This window comes from Peromyscus leucopus, unplaced genomic scaffold, assembly GCF_004664715.2.
Source record: "Peromyscus leucopus breed LL Stock unplaced genomic scaffold, UCI_PerLeu_2.1 scaffold_1428, whole genome shotgun sequence".
Taxonomy (NCBI): Eukaryota; Metazoa; Chordata; class Mammalia; order Rodentia; family Cricetidae; genus Peromyscus; species Peromyscus leucopus.
This window is the reverse complement of record NW_023504587.1, coordinates 100,486-125,498: the sequence shown is the minus strand read 5'-3', so window position 1 is coordinate 125,498 and position 25,013 is coordinate 100,486. Positions and strand designations below refer to the sequence as shown.

Genomic DNA, 25,013 nt, shown 5'->3' with positions numbered 1-25,013 from the left:
AGAGTTCTTAGATTGATTGGGTTCTAGAGGCCAAGAATATGAAACTTATCCATCTATTATAGCTTTTTACTTGAAGGTTACCAACTCAAAGGGAAATGCTTAAAGAATAAGGACCCATAGTGAGATGAGCCTGTTGATAAATATTAGTGATCTCAGGGCTGGAGAAATGGCTCAGAGGTTAAGAGCACTGCTTGCACTTCCAAAGGTCCTGAGTTCAATTCCCAGCAACCACATGGTGGCTCTCAACCATCTGTAATGAGATCTGGTGCCTTCTTCTGGCCTGCAGGGATATGTGCACTGTATACATAATAAATAAATTAAAAAAAAACAAATAGACATGAAGCTGGGTGGTGGTGGTGCACACCTTTAATTCCAACACTCAGGAGGCAGAGCCAGGTGGATCTCTGTGAGTTCGAGGCCAGCATGGTCTACAGAGCAAGTTCCAAGACAGGCTCCAAAGCTACACAGAGAAACCCTGTCTCAAAAAACCAAAAAAAAAAAAAAAATTAGTGATCTTAGCATTCAGGAGGACCAGAATTAAAGGTCTGAAGTTCAAAGGAAAGTATGGGTTTTGAGGCTATTAAGAAAAAGAAAAATGAAGGAAAAAAAGAGTAGTGTGGAGAGACCCCATTCCCTTTGTTCTATGTTTTAATTTTCCTTCAGCCAACTTTATGATCCAACTGAACATCTTAGCATGAACCACTCATGTACATCTTTGGTTTGGGAGAAATACACCCAGGATAATGTAAGAGTATTGGCCTTTATCTGGACTATAAATAAACAGATTTGATAAGTTTACTTATTAGAAGTAGATTTAAAACTAGAAGTATCCAGTGTCACAGGAATACCCCTGTCTCAGAGTTCAAGCTTTCTAGATGCTCTGTGTGCACTTGTGTGGCTCTATCATGTATGAAAGTTTATGTCCTTTGCACACTGGCTTTGAGACAGTGACTTCAACCCTGTTGTCTTAAGCTAACAGTTTTGCTTCCTCAGGCTTTAAATGGTGCAGTGGGTGAGTACCACCAAACTAAGAGGCAAACTTTGAGAGTAATAAGTGACGACACACTGGGAAGAGACAGCTCGTGGTCCTACTGTGCCTTCTTACTGTGATATTAGGTTTGAGTGTTGATAACTGCCAAGTCCTATTTCCATCAAGGGCTGCTTACATTGGCATTGTGTCTGAAATGTCCTTGTCTTAGAAATCATGACAGTCTGCACACAACCACAACGATGATGATCAAGTACAAGACCTCTGATCTCTACTTCTTTTTGTTTTATTTTATTGATTTTGTAACCCAACTTCATTTTTCCTTTCACTTCTCTTCCTAGCACCCAAATACCCACTTCTCCATTTCTCTTCAGAAAAAGAGAGGCCTCCCATGGATCTCTAATATCCATGCTATATCAAGTAGCAGTGAGACTAGGCACCTCTTCTCTTATTAAGGCTGAGAGACAAAGCAGGAGAAAAGGGTCCAAACTATCTTATACCTGTAGGACTGGCATAGATAAAAAAAATCACAAGTGACAGCTCATGCTGGTGAGTATGTGGAGCAAGGGGAACACTCCTCAACTGATGCTGGGAATATAAAATTGTAAAGCCATTTTGGTATCAATATGGTAGTTTCTCAGAAAAATGGAAATTGATCTATCTCAAGACCCAGTTATACTACTACTGGGCATATACCCAAAGAATGCTCCACCCTACCACAAGGACATTTGCTCAACTATGTTCACAGCATTTTTATTTGTAATAGCCAGAAACTGGAAACAACCTAGATGTGCCTCACCTGAAGAATGAATAAAGAAAATGTGGTACATTTACCCAATAGAGTATTACTCAGCTGTTAAAAACAAATGGATGAAACCAGAAAAGATCATCCTGAGAGAGATAACTCAGACCCAGAAAGACAAACATGGTATGTAAGCATGCTACAATATAGACCCAGAGAAACTAAATAAGAAGAAAGGATCAAGGGGCAATGCATGGATCTCACTGTGAAGGAGAAATAGAAAAGACAACACCAGTGAACAGGGTGAGGCATCTGGATAGGGGTGTGGGGATGAGAACAGGAGGGTCATGAGGATGGAGGGAAAGAGTACTGGGAGAAACATTTCTGGGAAGAGCTAGAAACCTAGTGCAATGGAAACTCTCTTGTCTCTATTTTGAATAAACAATTTGAGGAAGAAATATTTGGATACCAATTCTCTTATTGTTATCTAAATGTACAGGCAAAAGAGAACATATGTTGGCTGGAAAGATGGCCTAGAGGTTAAGAGCACTGGCTGCTCTTCCAAAGGTCCTGAGTTTAATTCCCAGCATCGACATGGTGGCTCACAACCATCTGTAATGAGATCTGGTGCTCTCTTCTGGCCTGCAGGGATGCATGCAGGCAGAATACTGTATACATAATAAATAAATGAATCTTGAGAGAGAGAGAGAGAGAGAGAGAGAGAGAGAGAGAGAGAGAGAGAGAACATATGTCACAGCTTCAGGGACAGCCACACCAAAATACAGACAGAAATCACAATTACAGGTTTAAGATCCAGAATTAAGTTTTGAGGTCAAGAGTATGACATTTGTTCAACTATTGGAGGGTTTTGTTTGAAGGTGGTCCCTTGTAAGGGTCCCACTCAAGTCTCAGTGGATATCATAATCTGCAAAGAATGAAAACTCAGTGCATATTTGACTTTGTCAACCTGGATCAGACTTTGGGGAGTCTATTGCCAGACTGTTCACTGGCAGCACATTGAAAACATAGTACAATTTAGGCAAGTGTTCCAGGCAGCAACCAGTCCAATCTGTCCAATTCCAGATGCAAAATAAAGCTTAGGGTGTGACTACATAGAAACTTTCTTACAAAGTACACATGACCATGATGATGGGTTCTATAGCTAAAAGGCCCATATCTGGTGTGATCTTGGACCAATAGCATAGAGGTTAGCAGGCCGTAAAGTATATGTGACCTGTAGTCTGGGATAATCATTCTGGGGAATTTGGGTGAAGTCTGCCTCTATAGCTAAAGCTCTCTAGGTCCTCAACAAAATCCACTCTGGGTTTTCGAGATGGAATGTAGGTATTGATTTTTTTTATCTCCACTGAGGAGACATCCCTGCATGATTAAAATTCCTGGTATTTGCCGGGCAGTGGTGGTGCACACCTTTAATCCCAGCACTCAGGAGGCAGAGGCAGGCAGATATCTGTGAGTTCGAGGCCAGCCTAGACTACAGAGTTCCAGGAAAGGCTCAAAGCTACACAGAGAAACCCTGTCATGGAAAAAAAAATTCCTGGTATTCTTAATGCACTGTGTCCTGAAAAATCACTAACTATGAAGAACACCAGACAATACTCCTCCAGGTTACTGGGGTCCCACACTACCTTTAAAAGCTACCAGAACAACATTTACAAGTATTAATTATTTCTCTGATGCCAAATCATCACTTAGAAATGCATATAATTTTCTCTCTGACTCTACCAGTCTCCTGTCCCTTCATCCCATTGTTCTTATGTCAACCTGAGTCCCTGTGATCTGAACCCTTTGCACTCCATTTTCTTTCCAATATATTAAGCACTGTGAAGCCATATGCTATAGAACCCCTTGATGAGAGACATGTCTGTCACATGCCATGACTTGGTTATGGCGATGGGAAAGAAACAGATATTGAAATGCTGGGAATAAGTGGGCTGTGCACTCCGATGAAGACACACTAGCAACCCATAAAACTCAGCACATTTTATTATAGGCAATCGAGGATGTCCACAGTATACATACACTCCCAACACTAGGCTTCCATTTTTAGTACCAGAGGAAACCTTATCCTACCTATGGACAAAGGCAAAAAAGTCTGTCCTCCAGGTTATAGAAACAGCAGTGAAAACAGTACAAGCAGGTTCTTGTAGAAAAGGAGACTTTCTTGGGCTGCCTTTCGGCTCTGAGTATATCCAGCAGCTCAGGACAAAGTAGCATAAATTTGTCTCTAAGTATTCTCAATTCCTCATAGCATTCCAGAGGTGCGGGGTATTTCTCATGGGTCAGCTTGCTCAGCTTGGCTGTGTGATGTAGAAGGTTCTTCAGGACAAGCAAAGAGATGCTATTATTACAAAAATTGACCATAGTAAGCTGGGAGCATTGGCTCAGGGAAGGCAAGATAGCATTGAAATGACAGTCCCTCATCTGACACTCCTCCAATTCCAGGGTTTGCAGGGTCCTCGAGATTCTCTCAAGGAGAAGCCCAAGAAGCTTAGGGCATGAATCAGATAGCTCTACACCTATCAGGTACAGATGTTTGAGCTCCTGGATGTTCAGGCACTGGCTCAGGTAATCCAAGTCTGACTGGGAGAGCCAGCAGTCACTGATTGACAGGGTCTTCATGGGGTTCTTAAGGCACCTAAGGATACATCAAGAGATTAGTTATGCCAAATAGTATTGAAGGGGATTGGTGGGAATGAAAGCAAGGCATATGATGTTTTTCCCAAATTTAGTCTGTCTATATGATGCAATCATTCAGCTTCATCCTAGCAGTGTCTTTAAGAATCCTTTGATATGGGCCCTGGGGCACAGCCAGTCCCCAGGAACCCCCACCCAACTCTAGCCCAGTTTCTGGCCAGCAGGGAAAACCCCTGAGGCCAGGCTCCTCCTACCAAACCCCCATCAGACCCTGCAATCCACAAGTTCACATCCTACCCAAATACCCATCTGCCTGCAACCCCAGTAATTTCCTGAGACAAGGAAACCAATCTGCCAGCTCTTAAAGGATCAAGAGTTGAGTGACTCTTCTCCCACCCAGAGAGTCCTGCCTCTAGGACACAGATCCTGTGGAACAACCAGTCCTCAGGAACCCCCATCCACCTCTGCCCCAATTGCTGACCTGCAGTGAAAACTCCTGTGGCCAGGCTCTCTCCACCAAAAACCCCCATCAAACCCTGCAATCTAAAGGACACACACCCTACTCCAATACCCACCTGCCTGAGACTCCAGTAACTTCCTGAGACAAAGAATCCACCAGCTCTCATGTGGATTCCTGAGACACAGGATCTACTAGCTCTCATTGGACCAAGAGAGGCTTCATGAGAAAAAGAATCCACCAGCTCTGACTAGACCAAGAGCCCTGAGAAGACCAAGAGGGACTGAGCCACAGAATCAGCTAGCTTGGATTGGAATAGGAGTAGCTCCCTGATATACAGAATCTGCCAGCTCCAATTAAGCCAAGAGCTAAGATTGAGATACAGACACAACCAGCACAGAGTGTACCAATAGCAGCTCATTCTGACACAGTTACCTCTTGCACCTAATAGAGGATGAGATGAGTAGACATCAGGGCAAAAATACATATAACAACATAAAGAGCAATATGGCATCACCAGAACCTAGCCTCCTATAACAGCAAGACCTGAACATCACAAGTTAGAAGAAGCAGAAGAAAGCAACCTTAAAAATGAAGATGTTAGAGGCCTTTAAAGAGAAATGCAAAATTCCCTTAAAGAAATTGAGGAAAAGGCAAAAAAAAAAAAATTGGAAGAAATCAATAAATCCCTTAAAGAAGGCCAAAAAACCGTTAAAAAGCAATTAAACTTGTGAAGGAAACAGTCCAAGATCTGAAAAATTGAAATAGAAATAATGAAGAAGACACAAACAGAGGAAATGATGGACATAGAAAATCCCGGTAAACAAACAGGAAGCACAGATGCATGCAAAACCAACAGAATGCAAGAGAAAGACGACAGATCTCTGGTGTAGAGGTACAATAGAGGAAATAATTTGTCAGTCAAAGAAAACACCAAAGCTAAAAAAGCCATAACACAAAATGTCCAGGAAATCTGGGACACCATGAAATGATGAAACCTAAGAATAATAGGGATAGAAGAAGGGGAAGAATACCAACTCAAAGGCACAGAAAATATATTCAACAAAATCATGGAAGAAAACATTCCCAACTTAAAGAAGGAAATATCTATGAAGATACAAGAAACTAATAAAAAACCAAATAGACTAGACTGCCCAAAGAAGTTCCCTTCTCACATAATAATTAAACCACTAAAACACAGAATAAAAAAAGAATAGTAAGAAGAGCAAAGGAAAAAGCCAAGTCACTTATAAAGGGAGACCCATCAAATAAAACCCAACTTCTCAATGAGACTTTGAAAGCCAGAAGGTCCTGAACAGATGTAATGGAGACACTAAGAGACCATGGATGCCAGCCTAGACTAATACACCCAGCACAACTTTCAACCACCATAGATAGAGTGAACAAGACATTCCAAGGCAATACCAGATTTAAACAATACCTATCCCCAAATTCAGCCCTATAAAAAGCACTAGAAGGAAAATTCCAACATAAGGAAGTCAGATACACCCATGAAAACACAGGCAATAGATAACCCCACAGTAGTAAATCCCAAAGAAGAGAAATGAACACAACACTACCACCAAAAAATAACAGGAATTAATCACTGGTCATTAATATCCTTTAATATCAATGGACTTAATTCACCTATAAAAAGACACAGGCTAACAGAGTGGATACAGAGTAGGACTCATCTTTCTGCTGCATATAAGAAACATGTCTTGCCCAGTGGTGGTGGTGGTGTACGTCTTTAATTCCAAAACTCAGGAGGCAGAGGCAGGTGGATCTCTGAGTTCAAGGCCAGGCTGGTCTACAGAGTGATTTCCCAGACAGGCTCCAAAGCTACACAGAGAAACCCTGTCTCAAAAAACCTAATTTTAAAAAAAGAAAAAAGAAAAAGAAACACACTTCAAGTTAAAAGCCAGACACTACCTCAGTATAAAAGGCTGAGAAAAGTCTTTCCAATCAAATAGACTTAAGAAACAAGCTGATGTAGCTATCCTAGTATCCAACAAAATAGACTTCAAACTAAAAATCAAAAGAGAACAAGAAGGACATTATATACTCATCACAGGAGAGATCTACCAAGATGAAGTTTCAATTCTGAACACGTATGCCCCAAATACAAGGGCACTCACATATGTAAAAGAAACATTACTAATGTTAAACCACACATCAAACCCCACACATTAATAGTGGGAAACTTCAACACCCTACTCTCATCACTGGACAGATCTGCCAGATGGAAACTTAAGAGAGAAATAAGGGACCTGACTGATGTTATGACTTGAATGGACTTAATAGATATCTACAGAACATTCAACCCTAACACAAAAGAATATACCTTCTTCTCAGCACCCCATGAAACCTTGTATAAAAGCGTCCACATATTCAGTCACAAAACAAATCTCAACAGATACAAAAACTAAAATAAACCTCCTATATTCTATCAGACCATCATGGCTGATAGTTAGATTTCAACAACAAAATTACAGAAAGCCTACAATCTCATGGGAACTGAAGAATGCTCAACTTAAGCACCAATGGGTCAAGGAAGAAATAAAGAAATTAAAGACTTCCTAGAGTTCAACGAAAATGAATTTACTACAAAGACAAACTTATGGGACACTATGAAAACAGTGCCAAGAGGAAAATTCATAGCACTAAAAGCCCACATAAAGAAGTTGGAGAAATCTCACACTAATGACTTAACAGCACACCTGAAAGCTCTAGAACAAAAAGAGACAAATTTACCCAGGAGGAATAGACACCAGGTAATAATAAAATTGAGAGCTGAAATCAATGAAATAGAAACAAAGAGAACAATATAAAGAATCAGTGAAACAAAGAGTTGGTTCTTTGAAAAAAGTCAACAAGATAGACAAGCCCTTATCCATCCTAACCAAAGGCAGAGAGAGAGAGCATCCAAATTAACAAAGTCAGAAATGAAAAGGGAGATATAACAACTGACAATGAAATGATCCAGAGAATCATCAGGTCATACTTTAAAAAACCTGTAGTCCACAAAATTGGAAAATCTGAAAGAAATGGACAATTTTCTGGATAGGTATCACATACCAAAGTTAAATCCAGATCAGATAAACTATTTAATTTGACCTACAACCCCTGAGGAAATAGATACTGTCACCTAAAAGTCCAACCAAGAAAAGTCCAGGACCAGAAGATTTCAACAAATAATTCTACTACATTTTCAAAGAAAAGTTAATTTCAATACTGTTCAAATTGTTCCACACAATAGAAGCAGAAGGAACAATACCAAACTCCTTTTATGAGGCTACAGTTACTGATTTCCAAGTCACACAAAGATGCAACAAAGAAAGAGAATTACAGACCAATCTACCTCATGAACATTAATGCAAAAATATTCAATAAAATACTGGCAAACATACTCCAAGGACACATCAAAAAATTATCCGCAATGACTAAGTAGGTTTCATCCCAGGGATGCAAGCATGGTTCAACATACAAAAATCTGTCAAAGTAATACACCATATAAACAAACTGAAAGAAAAAAAAAACCACATGATCGTCTCATTAGATGCTGAAGAAGCCTTTGACAAAATCCAACACCCCTTCATGATAAAGGTCATGGAGAGACCAGAAGTAAGGGAAAAAACCTAAATATAATAAAGGCAATTTACAGCAAGTCAACAGCCAACATCAAAAACAATGGAGAGAAACTCAAAGTGATTCCACTAAATTCAGGAACAAGACAAGGGTGACCACTCTCCCCATATTTATTCAATATTGTACTTGAAGTTCTAGCTAGAGAAATAAGACAATAAAAGGAGATCAAGGGGATACAAATTGGAAAGGAAGAAGTCAAAATTTCACTATTTGCAGACAATATGATAGTATATATAAGTGACCCCAAAAAATTCTACCAGGGAACTCATACAGCTGATTCACGCCTTCAGAAAAGTGGCAGGATACAAGATCAACTCAAAAAAAAAAATCAACTATATACAAATGATAAAAGGGCTGAGAAAGAAATCAGAGAACCATCACCCTTTACAACAGCCACAAATAATATAAAATACCTTGGTGTAATTCTAACTAAGCAAATGAAAGACCTGTATGACAAGAACTTTAAGTCTCTGAAGAAAGAAATTGAAGAAGATATCAGAAAATGGAAAGATCTCCCATGCTCATGGATAGGTAGGATTAACAAAGTAAAAATGGCAATCTTACCAAAAGCAATCTACATATTCAATGCAATCCCCATCAAAATTCAAACACAATTCTTCACAGTCCAGGAAAGGACAAAATTCAATTTCATTTGGAAAAAAGAAAAACCAGGATAGCTAAAAGAATCCCATACAACCAAACTACTTCTGGAGGCACCATTATCCCTGACATCAAGCTCTACTATAGACCTATAGTATAAAAACCAGCCTGGCATTAGCATAAAAACAGACATATGGACCAATGGAATCAAATTAAAGATTCTGACATTAATCCACATACATTTGATCACCTGATTTTTGTTTGACAAAGAAGCCAAAACTTTACAATGGAAAAAAGAAAGTATCTTCACCAAAGGGTGCTGGCATAACTGGATGTCAACATGGTAAAAGATGGCAAATAGATCCATATCTGTCACCATGCACAAAACTCAAGTCCAAGTGGATCAAAGACCTTAACATAAATCCAGTTACACTGAACTTGATAGAGGAAAAAGTAGAAATACTCTTGAATGCATTGGCACAGGAGACCACTTCCTAAATATAACTCAAGTAGCACAGACACTGAGAGCAACAATTAATAAATGGGACCTCTTGAAACTGAGACTCTTTTGTAGGGCAAAAGACATGGTCAAGAAGACAAAAAGAGCCTACAGAATGGGAAAAGATCTTCACTAACCCCACAGCTGACAGAGGACTGATCTCCAAAATATATAAAGAGCTCAACAAACCAGACATCAAAGTAAGGAACAATCCAATTAAAATATGGATATAGTGGTGGTGGTGGTGGTGGTACACACCTTCAATTCCAGCACTTGGGAGGCAGAGCCAGATGGATCTTTGTGAGTTAGAGGCCAGCCTGGTCTACAGAGTGAGATCCAGGACAGGTACTAAAACTACACAGAGAAACCTGTCTTGACACAAAACACAAAACATAAAACATAAACAAAAACAAACAAACAAACAAAAAAGGACTACATAGCTAAACAGAAAATTCTCAAAAGAATAATTTCAAATGACCAAAAGGAATTTCAAATTTAAGGAATTGCTCAGCATCCTTAATCATCAGGTAGATGCAAATCAAAACAACTCTGAGATACCATCTTACACCTGTCAGAATGGCTAAGATCAAAAGCATTGCACACAGCTTATCTTGGAGAGGATGTGGAGCAAAGGGGACACTCCTCCACTGTTGATGGGAGTGCAAACTGGTACAGCCACTTTGGAAATCAGTATGGCAGTTTCTCAGAAAATAGGGAATCAATCTACCTGGAGACCCAGCTATACCACTCTTGGGCATATACCCTAGGAATGCTCAAACATACCACAAGGACACATGCTCAACTATGTTCATATCACCATTATTTGTAATAACTAGAACCTGGAAACAACCTAGATGCTCCTCAAGTGAAGAATGGATTAAGAAAATGTGGTATGTATACACAATGGAGTACTACTTAGCACAGAGAAACAATGACATCTGTAGTGGGTAGCTGTTCCAGCTCTGTCCAGGAATTACTACCCCAAATGATGCTTCTGGTAACTGTCACACCTACAAGGTGGGGCATGAGACAGGAGCACTGAAGACCTGAGATCTGAAAGTGCAGGCTCTCTTGGTTCCTGGATGCTGGATGCTGGAGGTAGACTGAGCAGAGTTCTCCAGAGAACACAGCTGGATTGTGCTTCACCTTTCCCGGAACCTGTAACCTATCCCTTCACTTGTAAGTTACCCCACAAAATAAACCTCCCTTTTAACTAGGTGGAGTTGCCTTAATATTTCAACCAAGAGACATCCTGAAATTTGCAGGCAAATGGATGGAACTAGAAAATATCATCCTGAGTGAGGTAACCCAAACTGAGAAGGACAAACATGGTATGTACTCACTCATAAGCGGATACTAGATGTAAAGCAAAGGATAATTAGACAACAATCCACAAATACAGAGAAGCTAACTAACAAGGAAGACCCAAAGAGGGATGCATGGATCGCCCTGAGAAGGGGAAATATATATTTCCATGAGTAAAATGGGGATGAGAAGTGGACAATGGAGGTTAGGATATAGGGGATGAGAACATAAAGGAATAGGATGGATGAGCTGGAACAGGGATGGATGGGGAAAGCAATGAAGAAATACCATGATAGAGAGATATCATGGGGATATAGAGAAATCCAGTGCTGGGAAAGTTGCTTAGAATCCCCAAGAATGATCCCAGATGGGACTTCTAGAAATAGTGGAGAGGGTGCCTGAACTAAACTGGCTTTCTCCAGTGATCAGATGGGTGAATACCCTAACTGTCATCATAGAGCTTTTCTCCAATGACTGATGGAAGCATATGCAGAGATTCACTGCCAAACACCAGGCAGAGCTCCAGGAGTCCAGTCAAAGAGAAAGAAGAGGGATTCTATGAGCAAGTGCATCAGGATCATGTTGGGGAAACATGCAGAGACAACCAAACCAAACCAGTGGGAAATCATGAAAGGTGGATCAACAGCTGTGGAGCCTGCATGGGACTGAACTAGGCCCTCTGCATGGTGAGACAGTTGCATAGCTTGATCTGCTAGGGGGGCCCCCTGGCGGTAGGATCAGAATCCATGTCTGGAGAATGAGCGGGCTTTTTATATCACCCTACCTATGAGGGGACACCTTGTACAGCCTAGAGGCAGGGGAAGGGCTTGGAATTGCTTCTACTGGATGTGCCTCCCCATGGGAGGCCTTGCCTTCTTGTGGGTGGGAGTGGAGGGTGGGTTGGGAAGGGGTGCTGAGGTGAGGAGAGGAGGGAAGAGGGGGGTCTTTGATTCGTGTGTAAAATGAATGAAAAATTTTTCTTAATACATAAAAAAGAGTCCCCTGATATGTGTGTAACCCACTGCTGTGTCCAGTTTCCCCAACTTCAAACCCAATATCACATTTTTCCCATCTACTCAACCCCTTTTTGGACCCTAAACAACCTTTTACGCATGAGCAATTGCAGGTGTGCTAGTGCCTGTTCACACATGTCTGAGCATAGGACTCATCTACCGGGTTAACCTATGTCTCCACCAATGCTAGGTTCACAGTGGTCAGACCATCAAGGACCCACTAATCTGTAGAGAAAAGGATATGGTTACTATGTTCTGGAGGAAGCTCTCCATCCTTCCTTACCTGAGCCACTTTTCAAGGCAGCCTGTTAAAAAGTAGATATTAGATACAGAGAGATTCTGGAGACAAGGGAATCTGGAGATCTGAGAAAGCAACATGCTTATCCATTCTTGCTCTGCAGAAGCAGCAGATCTTAAGGGCTTGCGAATTCCCTTTAGCTCAAGGGTATGAAGATTTCTCATCTGCTCCAAGTAAGGAAAAAGCTGTACCATGAATTCAAGTGACCACTGGGTCAGTTCCAGCTTCAGGATACAGTCTAGATTTATCAATTTGAAGATCTGTACAGCAGCGAGGACAGGTGAATCCCAAATCTTCAGCTTTCTACAGCATACATGAATGGAATCTTTTTGCTGCTGGGCCCACCGTAACAAGTACCAGTCACATAGATTGAACCTGGCCTTTATGAGTTCAAGATCAGTTACTACCTTAAAACATTTCTTCACCTCAGAGTTAGGACAGATCTCCACTAGTTGCTCCTGCCCCTTGGCTTGTGGTGAGCAGTCACCTTCATGGGTTCCTGCCCTAATGCTCCAGAAGTCATGGTCCACATCCGTCAAATCAAGTACTCTGACGTTTGACCTCCTGTTAGTAAAACAGGTAGAATTCCCAGAAAATAAGACAAGAAACATCTTACAGTCTAATTCTTGTCCACATGTCAAATCAGCTTCCCTCCAAATCTTGCTTTCTCAAAATCAAGCCTCATGCTCAGTGAAAATGGATATTTGCCAGCAAGGCATCTCACCTCCCACCATTCCATTCCCATTAACCCCAGCATCATTCCACTTTTAACTGTGGAGCTGGCAAGGAGAGGCCTATTCCTCAGTGGCTATGTCTACTCTTGTGCCCTCCACATTTGCCATTAATTGCCCTGACGCCTGAGACCTGGCCCAAACCTCTGCAGTTTTCTAGGTTGATGCTATAGGAAGCCTCTGATCCACCTTTGGCCAAGTTCTCCCTGTCCCAGTTGTTCCTTCTCTGTACCACCACAGCCTTCCTCCACCCTAGCTGGGACCTGATTACCTGGGATGAACCTTGTCTGTAATCAGCACATCTAGTCCATCAAGCAGAGCTTTCAAAGTCTCCAGGTCAGGTTCTTTATCAGGGCTCCTACAGAAAGGTCTGGGAATGGCCATATAGTGACCATGGCCCTCACAATGTTTGTACATCTGTCCTTGAAGGCGTCCTCAAACATCTCCGAGAGCAGCCCCACAGGCAGGTCCTCCAGAATAGAAAGTGTCAAGTCCTCCTCCCTCAGCAACCTCTGCTTGCCAGCTGCTTGAGTGTGGGTGGGGCCTGGTCTCCCATCATGACTGGTTTTCAGGGATAATAATGCTGAGGAAGCATGAAAGCAAAGACACCATTCAGAAAACTTAGGAGGCCCTTCTTCCCACACAAGGACCTCTCTGTGGTGAGGGTGGACATTTCTGTTTTCACATTTTGATCACCATGTGATGGTTTTAAAGCCACACTTCTCCTGTCTGCAGTGTGAAGGCTCTCAAAAGCATGCTCTTTCCCAAACACCCCATCCTATTCCAACCACAGTTCAGGTGAGTCCATTTCCACTAAGGGCTCTCCAGGAAGCCTGAAGGCTCACCCATGTGGTCAGTTCTCCAGGACCTCAAAGAAAGCAAAGGAAACAACCAGTTTCTGACCTTGCCAGTCTCTGTTCACCTGGCTGACCCAGCCTGGAATAATTGAGGGAATCTTTGAGATGGACATCATTAGTTATTGACTTTACTTGTTGGTTATAACTTGTCCTGATGTTTCAGGAGGCTTGCAAGATTGTATTCTCTGTGCTACAGAGCTATACAGAGTAAGAAAGAAACAGCCCACCAGTGGTGGCCCATGTCTTTAATCCCAGCACTTGGGAGACAGAGCCAGGTAGATTTCTACGAGATGGAGGCCAGCCTACTCTACAGTGCAAGTTCCAGGATAGGCTCCAAATCTACACAGAGAAACCCTGTCTTGAAAAACAAAACCAGCCGGGTGTTGGTGGTGCACGTCTTTAATCCCAGCACTTGAGAGGCAGAGGCAGGTGGATCTCTGTGAGTTTGAGGCCAGCCTGGGCTACCAAGTGAGCTCCAGGAAAGGCACAAAGATACACAGAGAAACCCTGTCTCGAAAAAAACCAAAAAACCAAAAAACAAAACCAAAACAAAAAACCATTAAAAGTAAAAAGTTGGTCAATAAACCTTCAGTAGCCACTGCCTAGGTCTGTAATGTTTGTAAAGCATCTGGAAAGGACTCTGGGATGGAAATGATAATTTACATGTCACAGTCATGAAACTGACTAGTCCAATATCATGATTACTTACTCCTAGAGTTCTAGAACATCCTACTTGAGGTCTCCCCAAACTAATGGAACATTATAATTTGAACACTGAGACCAGGGAATCAGGCTGCTTCCTGCAAGATTTAGAACATCCTAGTCTCCATGATGGGACCATGTATCAAATAGCAGAGAAAAAGGACTTCTTGCTATTGTGGTTGTTGTTACAGGATCTCAGCATAGGCAGAGATTCTGAGTTCCTAGAACTCACTCTGTATCCCAGGCTGGCCTTGAACTCAGAGAGCTCTCCCTGCCTCTGCCTCCCAAGTGTTGGGATTAAAGGTATACACAACCATTTCTGATTTAAATTGACCTAAACATCAGCGCAAGCTGGGTGTTCGTGACACATGCTTTTAATCTCATCCCTTGGAGACAGTTTCTATGAGTTCAAGTCAGCCTGTTCTACAGAGAGATTCTTTCTCTTAAACTAAAAAGCTTTCTAGCAAGCACAAGGCCCTGGGTTCGGTCCACAGCTCTGAAAACCAGAAACACAAACAAAAAAAAAACTAAAGTTTTTCTTGGGAAATTTGGGGAAAATCTCTCTAAAAAGTCTTATTCTTTCTTTCTTAAACTAAAAGCTCTCTTAAAAACTAAAGCCTTTCAGAACTCTCTCTCTCAGGAAGACAAACATTAGAATCACCTGAAGATATTAGTATAGGAGTCACCTGTGATTAGTTAAAAAGGAAAACAACAAACCTCTTAAGAGGGCAAAACCTCTCTAAGTTCTCTTTCAAGCTTTAAAAATCATCCCTGCAATGCAGGAGGTAGGGACAAGTTCCTAAAAAACTTCAAAGTTCTGTCTCTTCAAGCTAATAAAAGGCAGTGGGTCAAAGTCCCCTGAGGGAAAAACTTGGGAGAGTAAGGGTAAAGAGCTACAGAGAGCCCAAAAGGGCAGGAAACTTTACTGGGAAAAGCAAAACAAAAACAAAAACAAAAAAAGCCAAGCTTTTCAGTTACAGCTGAGCTGAGGCATCAAGGGTTTTGTTTTTGAGTGAGCCTTTTCAGAATGAAAAGGTGCTTAATCATACTGAAGCAAAGGTCCCCTGAAGCAATGCAAACTCCCTTAGCATTGCATCCCTGCTTCTGACCAACAACCCAGAGGCCACTGGCCAGCCTCTGAGTTGGAGTGCATTTCAGGGATACTAGGATTCCTGCACTTGTAAACTTCCTGGAGCACAGAGCTGAGGCAGGAAGGTGCAGGACCCAGGGGAAGATTGCTAATGAAAAATAAAGCTAAAGCCGGTGGGAACGGCACAGTTCTCTGCTTTCCTACAAGTCCCGGGTTGATAGGTCCATAGCTGCAAAAAAGAAATCTGAGAAAAGCTTTTCTATCAGAGTAAAGACCTAAACTTTCTGGGAAAACAGTAAAGCTGAACTGTGTCTGAAGCAGTTGTGCTGCTGAGTCAGAATGCTGTCTGGGGAAAGAGCTCAGGCAGGGCAGAACAGAACTATCCAGGAGTAAAGATTTCTTTTCTATCAGAGAAAGCATCTCTTTGAGAAAAGCTTTGTTTCAACTGACTCCCTGTGAGATGAGGTAGTGTAGCCCTAAGGGGTAATTGCCTCTGGCATAAACTCTGTCCTTGAGCACCCAGACAAGCAAACACAACCCACTGGGGGACTGGGCCAGGTGAAGGCCTGATGAGGCAAAACACCTGTCCTAATGGGAGTTTAGAGATGGCAAAAACCTCCCCTGTTAGAAAAGCAGAAGCTTGATTTATGAACACAAACTCCACAGACCCCGAAAACAGAAGCGGACAAAAAGCCCCTATTTTCAGTAACAGGAAAAGCTGCCACTTTCATGTCAAAAACTGTTTCTGGGGCAGAGGGGATAAACTGAGACCAAACTGGGAACTGTCAGAGAAAGACTCTCTGAAGAAATGGAGAAGGGACAGATTCCTCCCCAGAAAATGCATGACCTGACAGCTGCTAGTTTGAGGCAGATTTGGGGGTGGGGGGAGCCCCTACATCCAAAGGCAGCTAGCAGAGGTACAGAGCCCCAGACAGATACCTGAAGCTCTGCATCTGGGGGGAAAGGAACAAACAAAATGAGAATAAAATCAGTGGGAGAAAATCTCTCTGAAGGAGCTATGGAAAAGCTGTTGTAAATATCTTTGTTTTTCACTGACTGGCTAAGGCAAACACAAGCCCGGAGGAAAGTTGCTATCAGGAATGCCAGCCTCAATGCCAGCTAAGGAGGCAGGTTGGGTTCTGATCCAGGGCCAGGGTCTAATGAAGGCAGGAGTCCTGTTAAAGCCAGATGAGGAGAGAATAAAAATCTCTCAATGTCCCATAATTGAAAACTTAAAACTCTTGGTTCAAACCTCTTGTTGCAAAAGCAAAAACTTTTAAAGCAAGTCTGGTAAAAGAGAAATGGAGGTTGACTCCCAGACCCAAAAATAACTATAGGAAATGGAGTCCATAAACTAGCTTGTAAGAGTGAGCTGATGAAGAGAAATGATTTCTGGGAAATGTCGTATTTCAGCTAAAGATGGCGATATGTCCAAAAACTTTATAGCTCAGAATGAAGTTTCTTAAAGCAATGCTAGAAAGCTTAATCTTACCTCTTGAGAACTCAGGTCAGACAAAAAGCTACCTATAAGAGCAAACAAGCCACTTAAAAATCCTTAAGAAAACAAAAGAAAGCAGTTTATACACTGAATGTTGTCTTAGATATGAGGAAACTTAAAAATTCTTTACCTCTTTTTTTTTTTTTTTTTTATATGACAAAATATGTTTTTTATTTTGTCTTAAAATATTTATATAGTATTTAATCCTTAACTGGTGCAATAATAAAATACAATTAGATGATCTTTCAACACAGTTATACATTGGGTAATGATGAAGTCAAGATAATGTTGCATATTCATCCTTTAGCTCTTTAGCATTTCTGTGTGGTGATAGTATTCAAAACAATCTTTATTGTCTATTTTAGAAGAGACAATGTATTAGTGTTAACCATTGCTTCCCTACTATACAATAATAGAACACCAGAATTTGTTCTTCCTATTTAACTATAAAATTGTATATTTGGCTAAGCTCTTCTAACCACCTCATCACCCCCATGCTTTCCTTGGCCTTTTGTAATTTTTTTCTAATTTTAATTTCTATATGACTATTTTAAGATAACATAATATTCTCCAAGTGTTTGCTTTCATTTTACATTGTAAGGATATAAAATGTTCTAAATAATTTATATACATTACTTATTTATCACAGAAAATAAATATAGCCACATTCACTTTCATACACATGTTTAGTTTCCTTAGGGGCATCTGACACTGAGAAAGCAGTTGATTACTTAGTTAATTGCTCTTAAGGGAACCTGACTGTGTCTCTATTACTCCACTCCCAAAGATTTCGATTGGCTTTAAAAAGATGGAAGGAATCATTCTAGCCACAGATTTATGAAGAAAAGAATGATGTAGGCAAAAGACTTGCCAAAGTGAGCTCCCTTGGTCCAGCCTGCTGTTGAGTGGTGAGTTCTCAAACCTATAGTCTAGCCCTGCATCTTAAAGCAGCTTCAGAAAGAGTCCCACCTCCATCCCAGGTCAAAGCTCTGTAGGTTTCTTCAGGTGTGTCCCTCTAGCTTCCTGAACATGTGAGGTAGAATAAGAGGAAGCATTTCCTAAGGCTGAAGACAGCTAGCTAACAGCAAGTTAACAAAACAATATCAGAAGGATCTAGAAATAGTCTTTCTCGTGTTTCACTTGGGGTTCCCCATGCAACCCATGCATCTTTTCAGAAGCTGATCTATTAATGAGAATTCCTTTTTTCTTGTTTCCCTCACAGATGCTGTGAGGGTATCAGTGAGGCAGTGATAAGAAATAGTGGCTTTGTTAGAAAACTGGGTATAAACTAACTTGATCTCCCAGAGAATGCTTTTAAAAGGAGATTGTGGGCAACAAATACTAATATTGACTTACTGCTAAAAGCTCATGATAAATACTCAGACCCTGTATGAGGCAGATAAAAAATTCTTTACCTCTTGAACAAACAGCCTGCAATGAGTGATTCCTTTGCAAAGCTAAATAAGGGGATAAGAAACAGGCATTCAAAAAAAGCAATGACTGCTTTATAGACTGGAAACAAACTTCAGAAAAGCTGTCTTAAAAAATAGTTGCTTCCCTCAGGGGTTAAGAGCACTGACTGCTCTTCCAGAGGTCCTGAGTTCGATTCCCAGCAACCACATGGTAGCTCACAACCATCTATAATGATATCTGATGTCCTTTTCTGGCCTGCAGGTGTACATGCAGACAGTGTACTCATAATTAATTAATTAAAACTTCAAAGAAAACTAGAAAAAAAAGTGATACAGGGTCTCATGTAGCTCCCTATGTGTTTTAAAGGCATATGTCTCCAATGCTGGCTGTATCCCTGAACACACAGAGATCTATGGGATTAAAGGTGTGTGCCATCACCGCCACACTCTTGCTATGGCTCTAATAGCTCTGACCCCCGGGTAACTTTATTTATTAACATACAATCAAAATCACATTTCAGTACAATTAGAATACCACCACACTTCCCTGCATAAGTCCCAGGTTTCAAACAGCTAACTCATGCAACGAGCCCAGGACCTGGTACCAATGCCTAGATGCCTCCCAAACAGATCAAGCCAACCAACTGTCTCACCTATTCAGAGGGCCTGATCCAGTTGGAGGCCCCTCAGCCTTTGGTTCATAGTTCATGTGTTTCCATTTGCCTGGGCTGAGTCTACCAGGTCAATCTCAGTCCTCTGGGAAGGCCTTGATCTCGAGGAGGTGGGAATGGGAGTGTGGGCTGGGGGAAGGGGAGGGGGGCAGGAAGGGGGAGAACAAGGAAATCTGTGGCTGTTATGTAGAACTGAATAGTATTGTAAAATAAAAGAAAAAAAGAAAAAAATTACAAAAAAATAGTTGCTTCACCTGAAAGTTCCTTATAAGAAATCAATGCTAAAATATCACAGCTGCTAATAATATCAGGAGTTAAAGCTAATGAAGTGAATCCTGAAAATGCTTTTTCTCAGAGTAAGCTAATGAAGGATATGTTTCATGAAAGAACGTCTATGTTCTTGGCTCCTTTGAATAGTAACAGTTTTGGTGGAAATATTGGAACTAACAACCATCAAGTCAAAATGTTTCAACAAATTCAAGATGCTATTCCACAAAAGAAAGCTGTTATGCTTTGTGGGCCATATTAGAGCTCACTCCAATCTTCCTGGTCCTTTAGCTGAGGGTAATGCAGTGGCTGATAAGTTAACAAAGAGAGTAGCATTATCCCAAGTGGAAATGGTTCAACAGTCACATGCTCTTCATCATCAAAATAGCAAAAGCTTAAGAAAGCAATTCAATCTTACCAAAGAAGCAGTTCGTCAAATAGTTAAACAATGTGGGGTATGTCCAAAATATTTTCCTGTCCCTCACTTAGGGGTAAACCCTCGAGGTCTTCTTCCCAATCACCTATGACAAATGGATGTTACTCATATTGCAGAATTTGGCAAATTAAGATGTACATGTGACCATTGACACTTATTCAGGATTTTTAATGGCTAGTGCACAACCTAGGGAAGCTACAAAACATGTAATTATGCACTGCTTGAAGTGTTTTTCGTATATGGGTATACCAAAAATTATTAAAACTGATAATGGTTCTGGATATAGTAGTAAGGCATTTCAACAATTTTGTACCCAATGGGAAATCGTACATAAAACAGGTATTCCTTATAATCCTCAGGGACAAGGTTTTATAGAAAGGACTCATAGCAGTCTTAAAATACAACTTCAAAAAATAAAAATAAAAAGGAAAAAATTGACCCTCAATCACCACATAATACAATAAATCATGCTCTTTTTGTTTTGAACTTTTTGAATATGGATGTCCATGAGCAGTGTGCCGCAGATAGATTTTGGCACAGTGGCACCCAAGCACTTTTTTGCTGTGGATATCACTCTATATAAATAAAACACTGATGATCAGTGACCAGGCAGGAAGTATAGGCAGGACAAAGAGAGAGGAGAATTGGGGAAACAGGAAGAAGGAGGGAGAGACACTGCAGCCACTGCCAGGACAAGCAGCATGTAAAGACGCCGGTAAGCCACCAGCCATGTGGCAAGGTATAGATTTATAGAAATGGGTTAATTTAAGATATAAGAACAGTTAGCAAGAAGCCTGCCACGGCCATACAATTTATAAGTAATATAAGTGTCTGAGTGATTATTTTATATGTGGATTGTGGGACTGCGGGGCTTGGTGGAACCTGGAGAGAAGCTCTCCAGCAACACCTTTTGCTCAAGTGAAATAAAAGATCCCTGGTCTGGATTATGGAAGGGTCCCAATCCTATGTTAATATGGGGTCTAGGACATGTTTGTGTTTTTTCACAAGAGGAGAATGAAGCTTGGTGGTTACTGGAGCGTTTGGTAAGGAGCATGGAATTAAGGAAGGTCAGCTCCAATGATGTTCCTATAAAGGAACCAGAATGAAAGTGGCTCAATTAGTGTTTCTGAGGTTTTGTCACTGGTTAATGCAAACAGTGAGGAAAATAGAGTTTGGAGCTGTGCTGCTTTTGCCTTTACTAGCTCCTTTAGAAAAATACTTTTTATCAACTAATAGCTGTGAAGTATTTTTGTGAAGAGCTTTACAGCAGCTAAATACGGTAATTTCACCCTCAGCGTGAAGTGAAGTTTTATGGTAGAACAAACCAAAAGCACTGCTGTAATAGAAACGTTTGTCTGAATTGAAGCACTTAGGGGAGCTATTATGAATTTAGGTGAAGGGACAGCCTCTAGTTAAAGACCGTTTACCACTAACAGTGCATCTCTGCTGGTTCCAGAACTGCTGAGAGAACTCGGCAACTTTGGGGTGTGGCTTCACCCCAAGAATGTTACAGTCCCCTAGCAACAAGTATCACAACTCTATAACGACAACACTCACTAAATCCCAGTGTTGTATAGCAAAGTTGACTATAAACTCTAAACTTTAGAAATGATGTACGTACTTCCTGTCTAGTTAAGAGAATCTTTCTAATAGAGATAGTGATAATAATTAAGAGTAGGAAGTAGAAAAAGAGGAGACCACTTCCTAAATATAACACCAGTAGCACAGACACTGAGAGCAACAATTAATAAATGGGACCTCTTGAAACTGAGACTCTTTTGTAGGGCAAAGACACGGTCAATAAGACAAAAAGACAGTCTACAGAATGGGAAAAGATCTTCACCAACCCCACATCTGACAGAGGACTGATCTCCAAAGTATATAAAGAACTCAAGAAACTAGATATCAAAATAACAAACAATCCAATTTAAAAATGGGCTACAGAACCAAACAGAGAATTCCCAAAAGAAGAATCTCACATGGCTGAAAGACATTTAAAGAAATGCTCAACATACTTATTCATCAGAGAAATGTAAATCAAGACGACTCTGGGATACCACCTTACACCTGTCAGAATGGCTATGATCAAAAACACTAATGACAGTCTTGGTTGGAGAGGATATGGAGCAAAGGGAACACTCCTCCACTGTTGGTGGGAGTGCAAACTTGCACAACCACAGTGGAAATCAGTATGGTGGTTTCTCAGAAAACTCAGAATCAATCTACCTCAAGACCAAGCCATATCACACTTAGGCATATATCCAAGGAACACTCTAACATACCACAATGACACATGCTCAACTCTGTTCATAGCAGCATTATTCATAATAGCCAGAACCTGGAAACAACCTAGATGACTGTCACCTGAAGAATGGATTAAGAAAATGTATATATACACAATGGAGTACTACTCCACAGAGAAAAACAATGACATCATAAAATTTGCAGGCAAATGGATGGAACTAGAAAATATCCTTCTGAGTGAGGTAACCCAGACTCAGAAGGACAAACATGGTATGTACTCACTCATAAGTGGATAATAGATACAAAACAAAGGACAATCAGACTGCAACCCACAAATCCAGGGAGGCTACCTAGCAGGGAGGACCGTAGGATGACTGTGACTTATAATAAGTTTTGATTTTGCCTAATCACTGGGCAAGCTTTAGTGAGACATTTCATTATTAGGATAAGAATTTGTACCTTATGAAGCTGATGAAAGAATATGCAGGCTGTACAGGAGGGGAGGCTAAAATCTTTTCAGATTATGGATTAGCCTATAGAAAAATGTCTGCTGTAAATCAAACAGTGAAAGGGAAGATGAATAGAAATCTCATTTATACAACTTAAGTAAAACATAGCTCTCTGAACAGATGAAGATATTCCAGAATCTAATCAATATTTATATGTATAATTCAGCTTTTATTTGGCTTTAATGGGCTTATTGGGAAATGTCATTATTTTTACTATTTTCTACAGAGAAAATGTGTTCCAGTTTCAAATAACCCTGGACTCTTGAATTACAACCAGTTTTTATATTCAATCTATCTGTGCATTATTTCTCCTGCAGTTGTACATAAAATGTTTTTACATTTAAAAAAGGACAAATACTATAGAATTGTATTACATGAAATATATAGAATATATAAATTCATAGAGACAGAAGGATTAGATGTTATCTCGAGATGGATAAGAAAGGAATATAGAGCCATGATTTCTGGATAGGTATTGTTTAAATCTGGCTTTGTCTTTGAATGTCTTGTTCCTTCTGTCTATGATGATTGAAAGTTTTGCTGGGTATATTAGTCTAGGCTGACATCCATGGTCTCTTAGTGTCTGCATTACATCTGTTCAGGTCCTTCTGGCTTTCAAAGTCTCCATTGAGAAATCGGGTGTTATTCTGATGGGTTTACCTTTATAGGTCACTTGGCCTTTTTCCTTTGCTGCTCTTAATATTCTTTCTTTATTCTGTACATTTAGTTGTTTAATTATTATGTGTCGAGGGGACTTTTTTGGTGGGTCTATTCTGTTTGGTGTTCTATAGGCTTCTTGTATCTTCATAGGCATTTCCTTCTTTAAGTTGGGAAAGTTTTCTTCTATAATTTTGTTGAATATATTTTCTGTGCCTTTGAGTTGGGATTCTTCACCTTCTTCTATCCCTATAATTCGTAGGTTTGGTCTTTTCATGGTGTCCCAAATTTCTTGGACATTTTGGTACATGACTTTGGTGGCTTTAGTTTCCTTCGACTGATGAAACTATTTCTTCTACTGTATCTTCAATGCCAGAAATCCTCTCTTCCATCTCTTGCATTCTGTTGGTTATACTTGCATCTGAAGTTCCCGATCTTTTCCTCAGGTTTTCTATTTCCAGCATTCCCTCTGTTTGTGTCTTCTTTATTTTTTCAATTTCCCTTTTCAGGTCTTGGACTGTTTTCTTTATTTGTTTCATTGCTTTTTCATGATTTTCTTTCAGTACTTTATTGTTTTCTTCCAGGACTTTATTGTTTTCTTCTAATTTGTTTGCCCTTTCCTCTAGTTGTTTACAGCATTCTTCCCATTTTTTTTGTCTTTTTCTCTACACAAGCCTCTACCTTCTTCATGATGTTACTCATAAGGCTATTTTCTTCTGCTTCTTCCAATTTTTGATGTTCAGGTCTAGATGTTGGAGGCGGGCTAGGTTCTGGTGATGCTGTATTGCTCTTCATTTTGTTGTATGTACTTCTGCCTTGACGTCTGCCCATCTCCTTGTGGTTCCTTCTTGGTCTTATCAGTGTACTTGGATCAGAAAGAGCTGACAGATTCAGGAAGTCTCTCTCTCTTGTCCAGATGGTAGTTCTCTTGTCCAAATGGGAACTCCGGGGCAGGATGGAAGCTCTTATCTGGACCCGAAGTCTCTGATCCAGAAGGGAAGTCGGGGGCCGAGCCATGATTTTCTAAGTATAGAGTTTCTGTTTTGTGTGATGGAAAAGCCCCACAAATGGACAATAGTATCAGGACATAATATCATGAATATAATAAATCAATACAATTAATGTAATTAATGAATATCATAAATATAGCTTTGAATGAAACTGCAAATCTAATCAATGAATACTGCAAATGTAATTAATATCATGAGTGTAATTAATGAATATCATGAGTGTGATTAATATCTTGAATGTAATTCCTGCCACTGAATTGTGAACTTAAAAGTGTTTACAATTGCAAATACAATGTTCATTAAAAAATAGGATGGAATGTAATCACCATACATTATATGTGTGTATGAAATTGAAGACAGAGATGTTCTAAAATAGAAAGTGGTTATGGAGTCATGGGCCTATGAGGATGCTAGACTAAAGTCTATTAAATTGTGCAAACAGCCAAATTGTATACTATGTGAATTATTTGTCAATAAAGATTTTATAAAATGTTAAAAAAAAGAACTTGGCAATGCTTATAGCAAAAACAGCCATGTTTGCCTTTTGACCTTCAGATCACTTCCAGGAGCACATCCTAAAGATCCACTGCAAACAATACCAAAAGTCCTGGAACAAGGTCATTTACTGATGCTCTCTGTAACAGCCAAGGCCTGGAAAGAAGCCAAGTCCAGGATAAGAGAGTGGATATAACCAGCACATCACACAACAGACTGCTCTGTGGCC

The 25,013-nt window shown here is 40.4% G+C and overlaps 1 protein-coding gene across 1 annotated transcript; it reads right to left on the bottom strand.

The window, feature by feature from the left end:
- Window positions 1-3,716: 3,716 nt before the first annotated feature.
- LOC114688758 (oogenesin-3-like) lies at window positions 3,717-13,320 on the bottom strand. The gene is made up of 3 exons (XM_037201783.1): window positions 13,208-13,320; window positions 12,191-12,769; window positions 3,717-4,386 (listed from the first exon to the last, which is right to left on the bottom strand). Exons 1-3 carry the CDS (start codon window positions 13,318-13,320, stop codon window positions 3,822-3,824), a joined length of 1,257 nt encoding a protein of 418 aa, XP_037057678.1. The 3' UTR covers window positions 3,717-3,821.
- Window positions 13,321-25,013: the final 11,693 nt, after the last annotated feature.

Excerpts from the sequence above, each read along its gene's own strand:
- LOC114688758 (XM_037201783.1), bottom strand. The coding sequence starts at position 13,320 with ATGGCCATTCCCAGACCTTTCTGTAGGAGCCCTGATAAAGAACCTGAC. Across the intron at positions 12,770-13,207 it reads ACAGACAAGGTTCATCCCAG|GAGGTCAAACGTCAGAGTAC; the intron begins GTAATCAGGTCC and ends TTTTACTAACAG. Across the intron at positions 4,387-12,190 it reads TGCCTTGAAAAGTGGCTCAG|GTGCCTTAAGAACCCCATGA; the intron begins GTAAGGAAGGAT and ends ATGTATCCTTAG.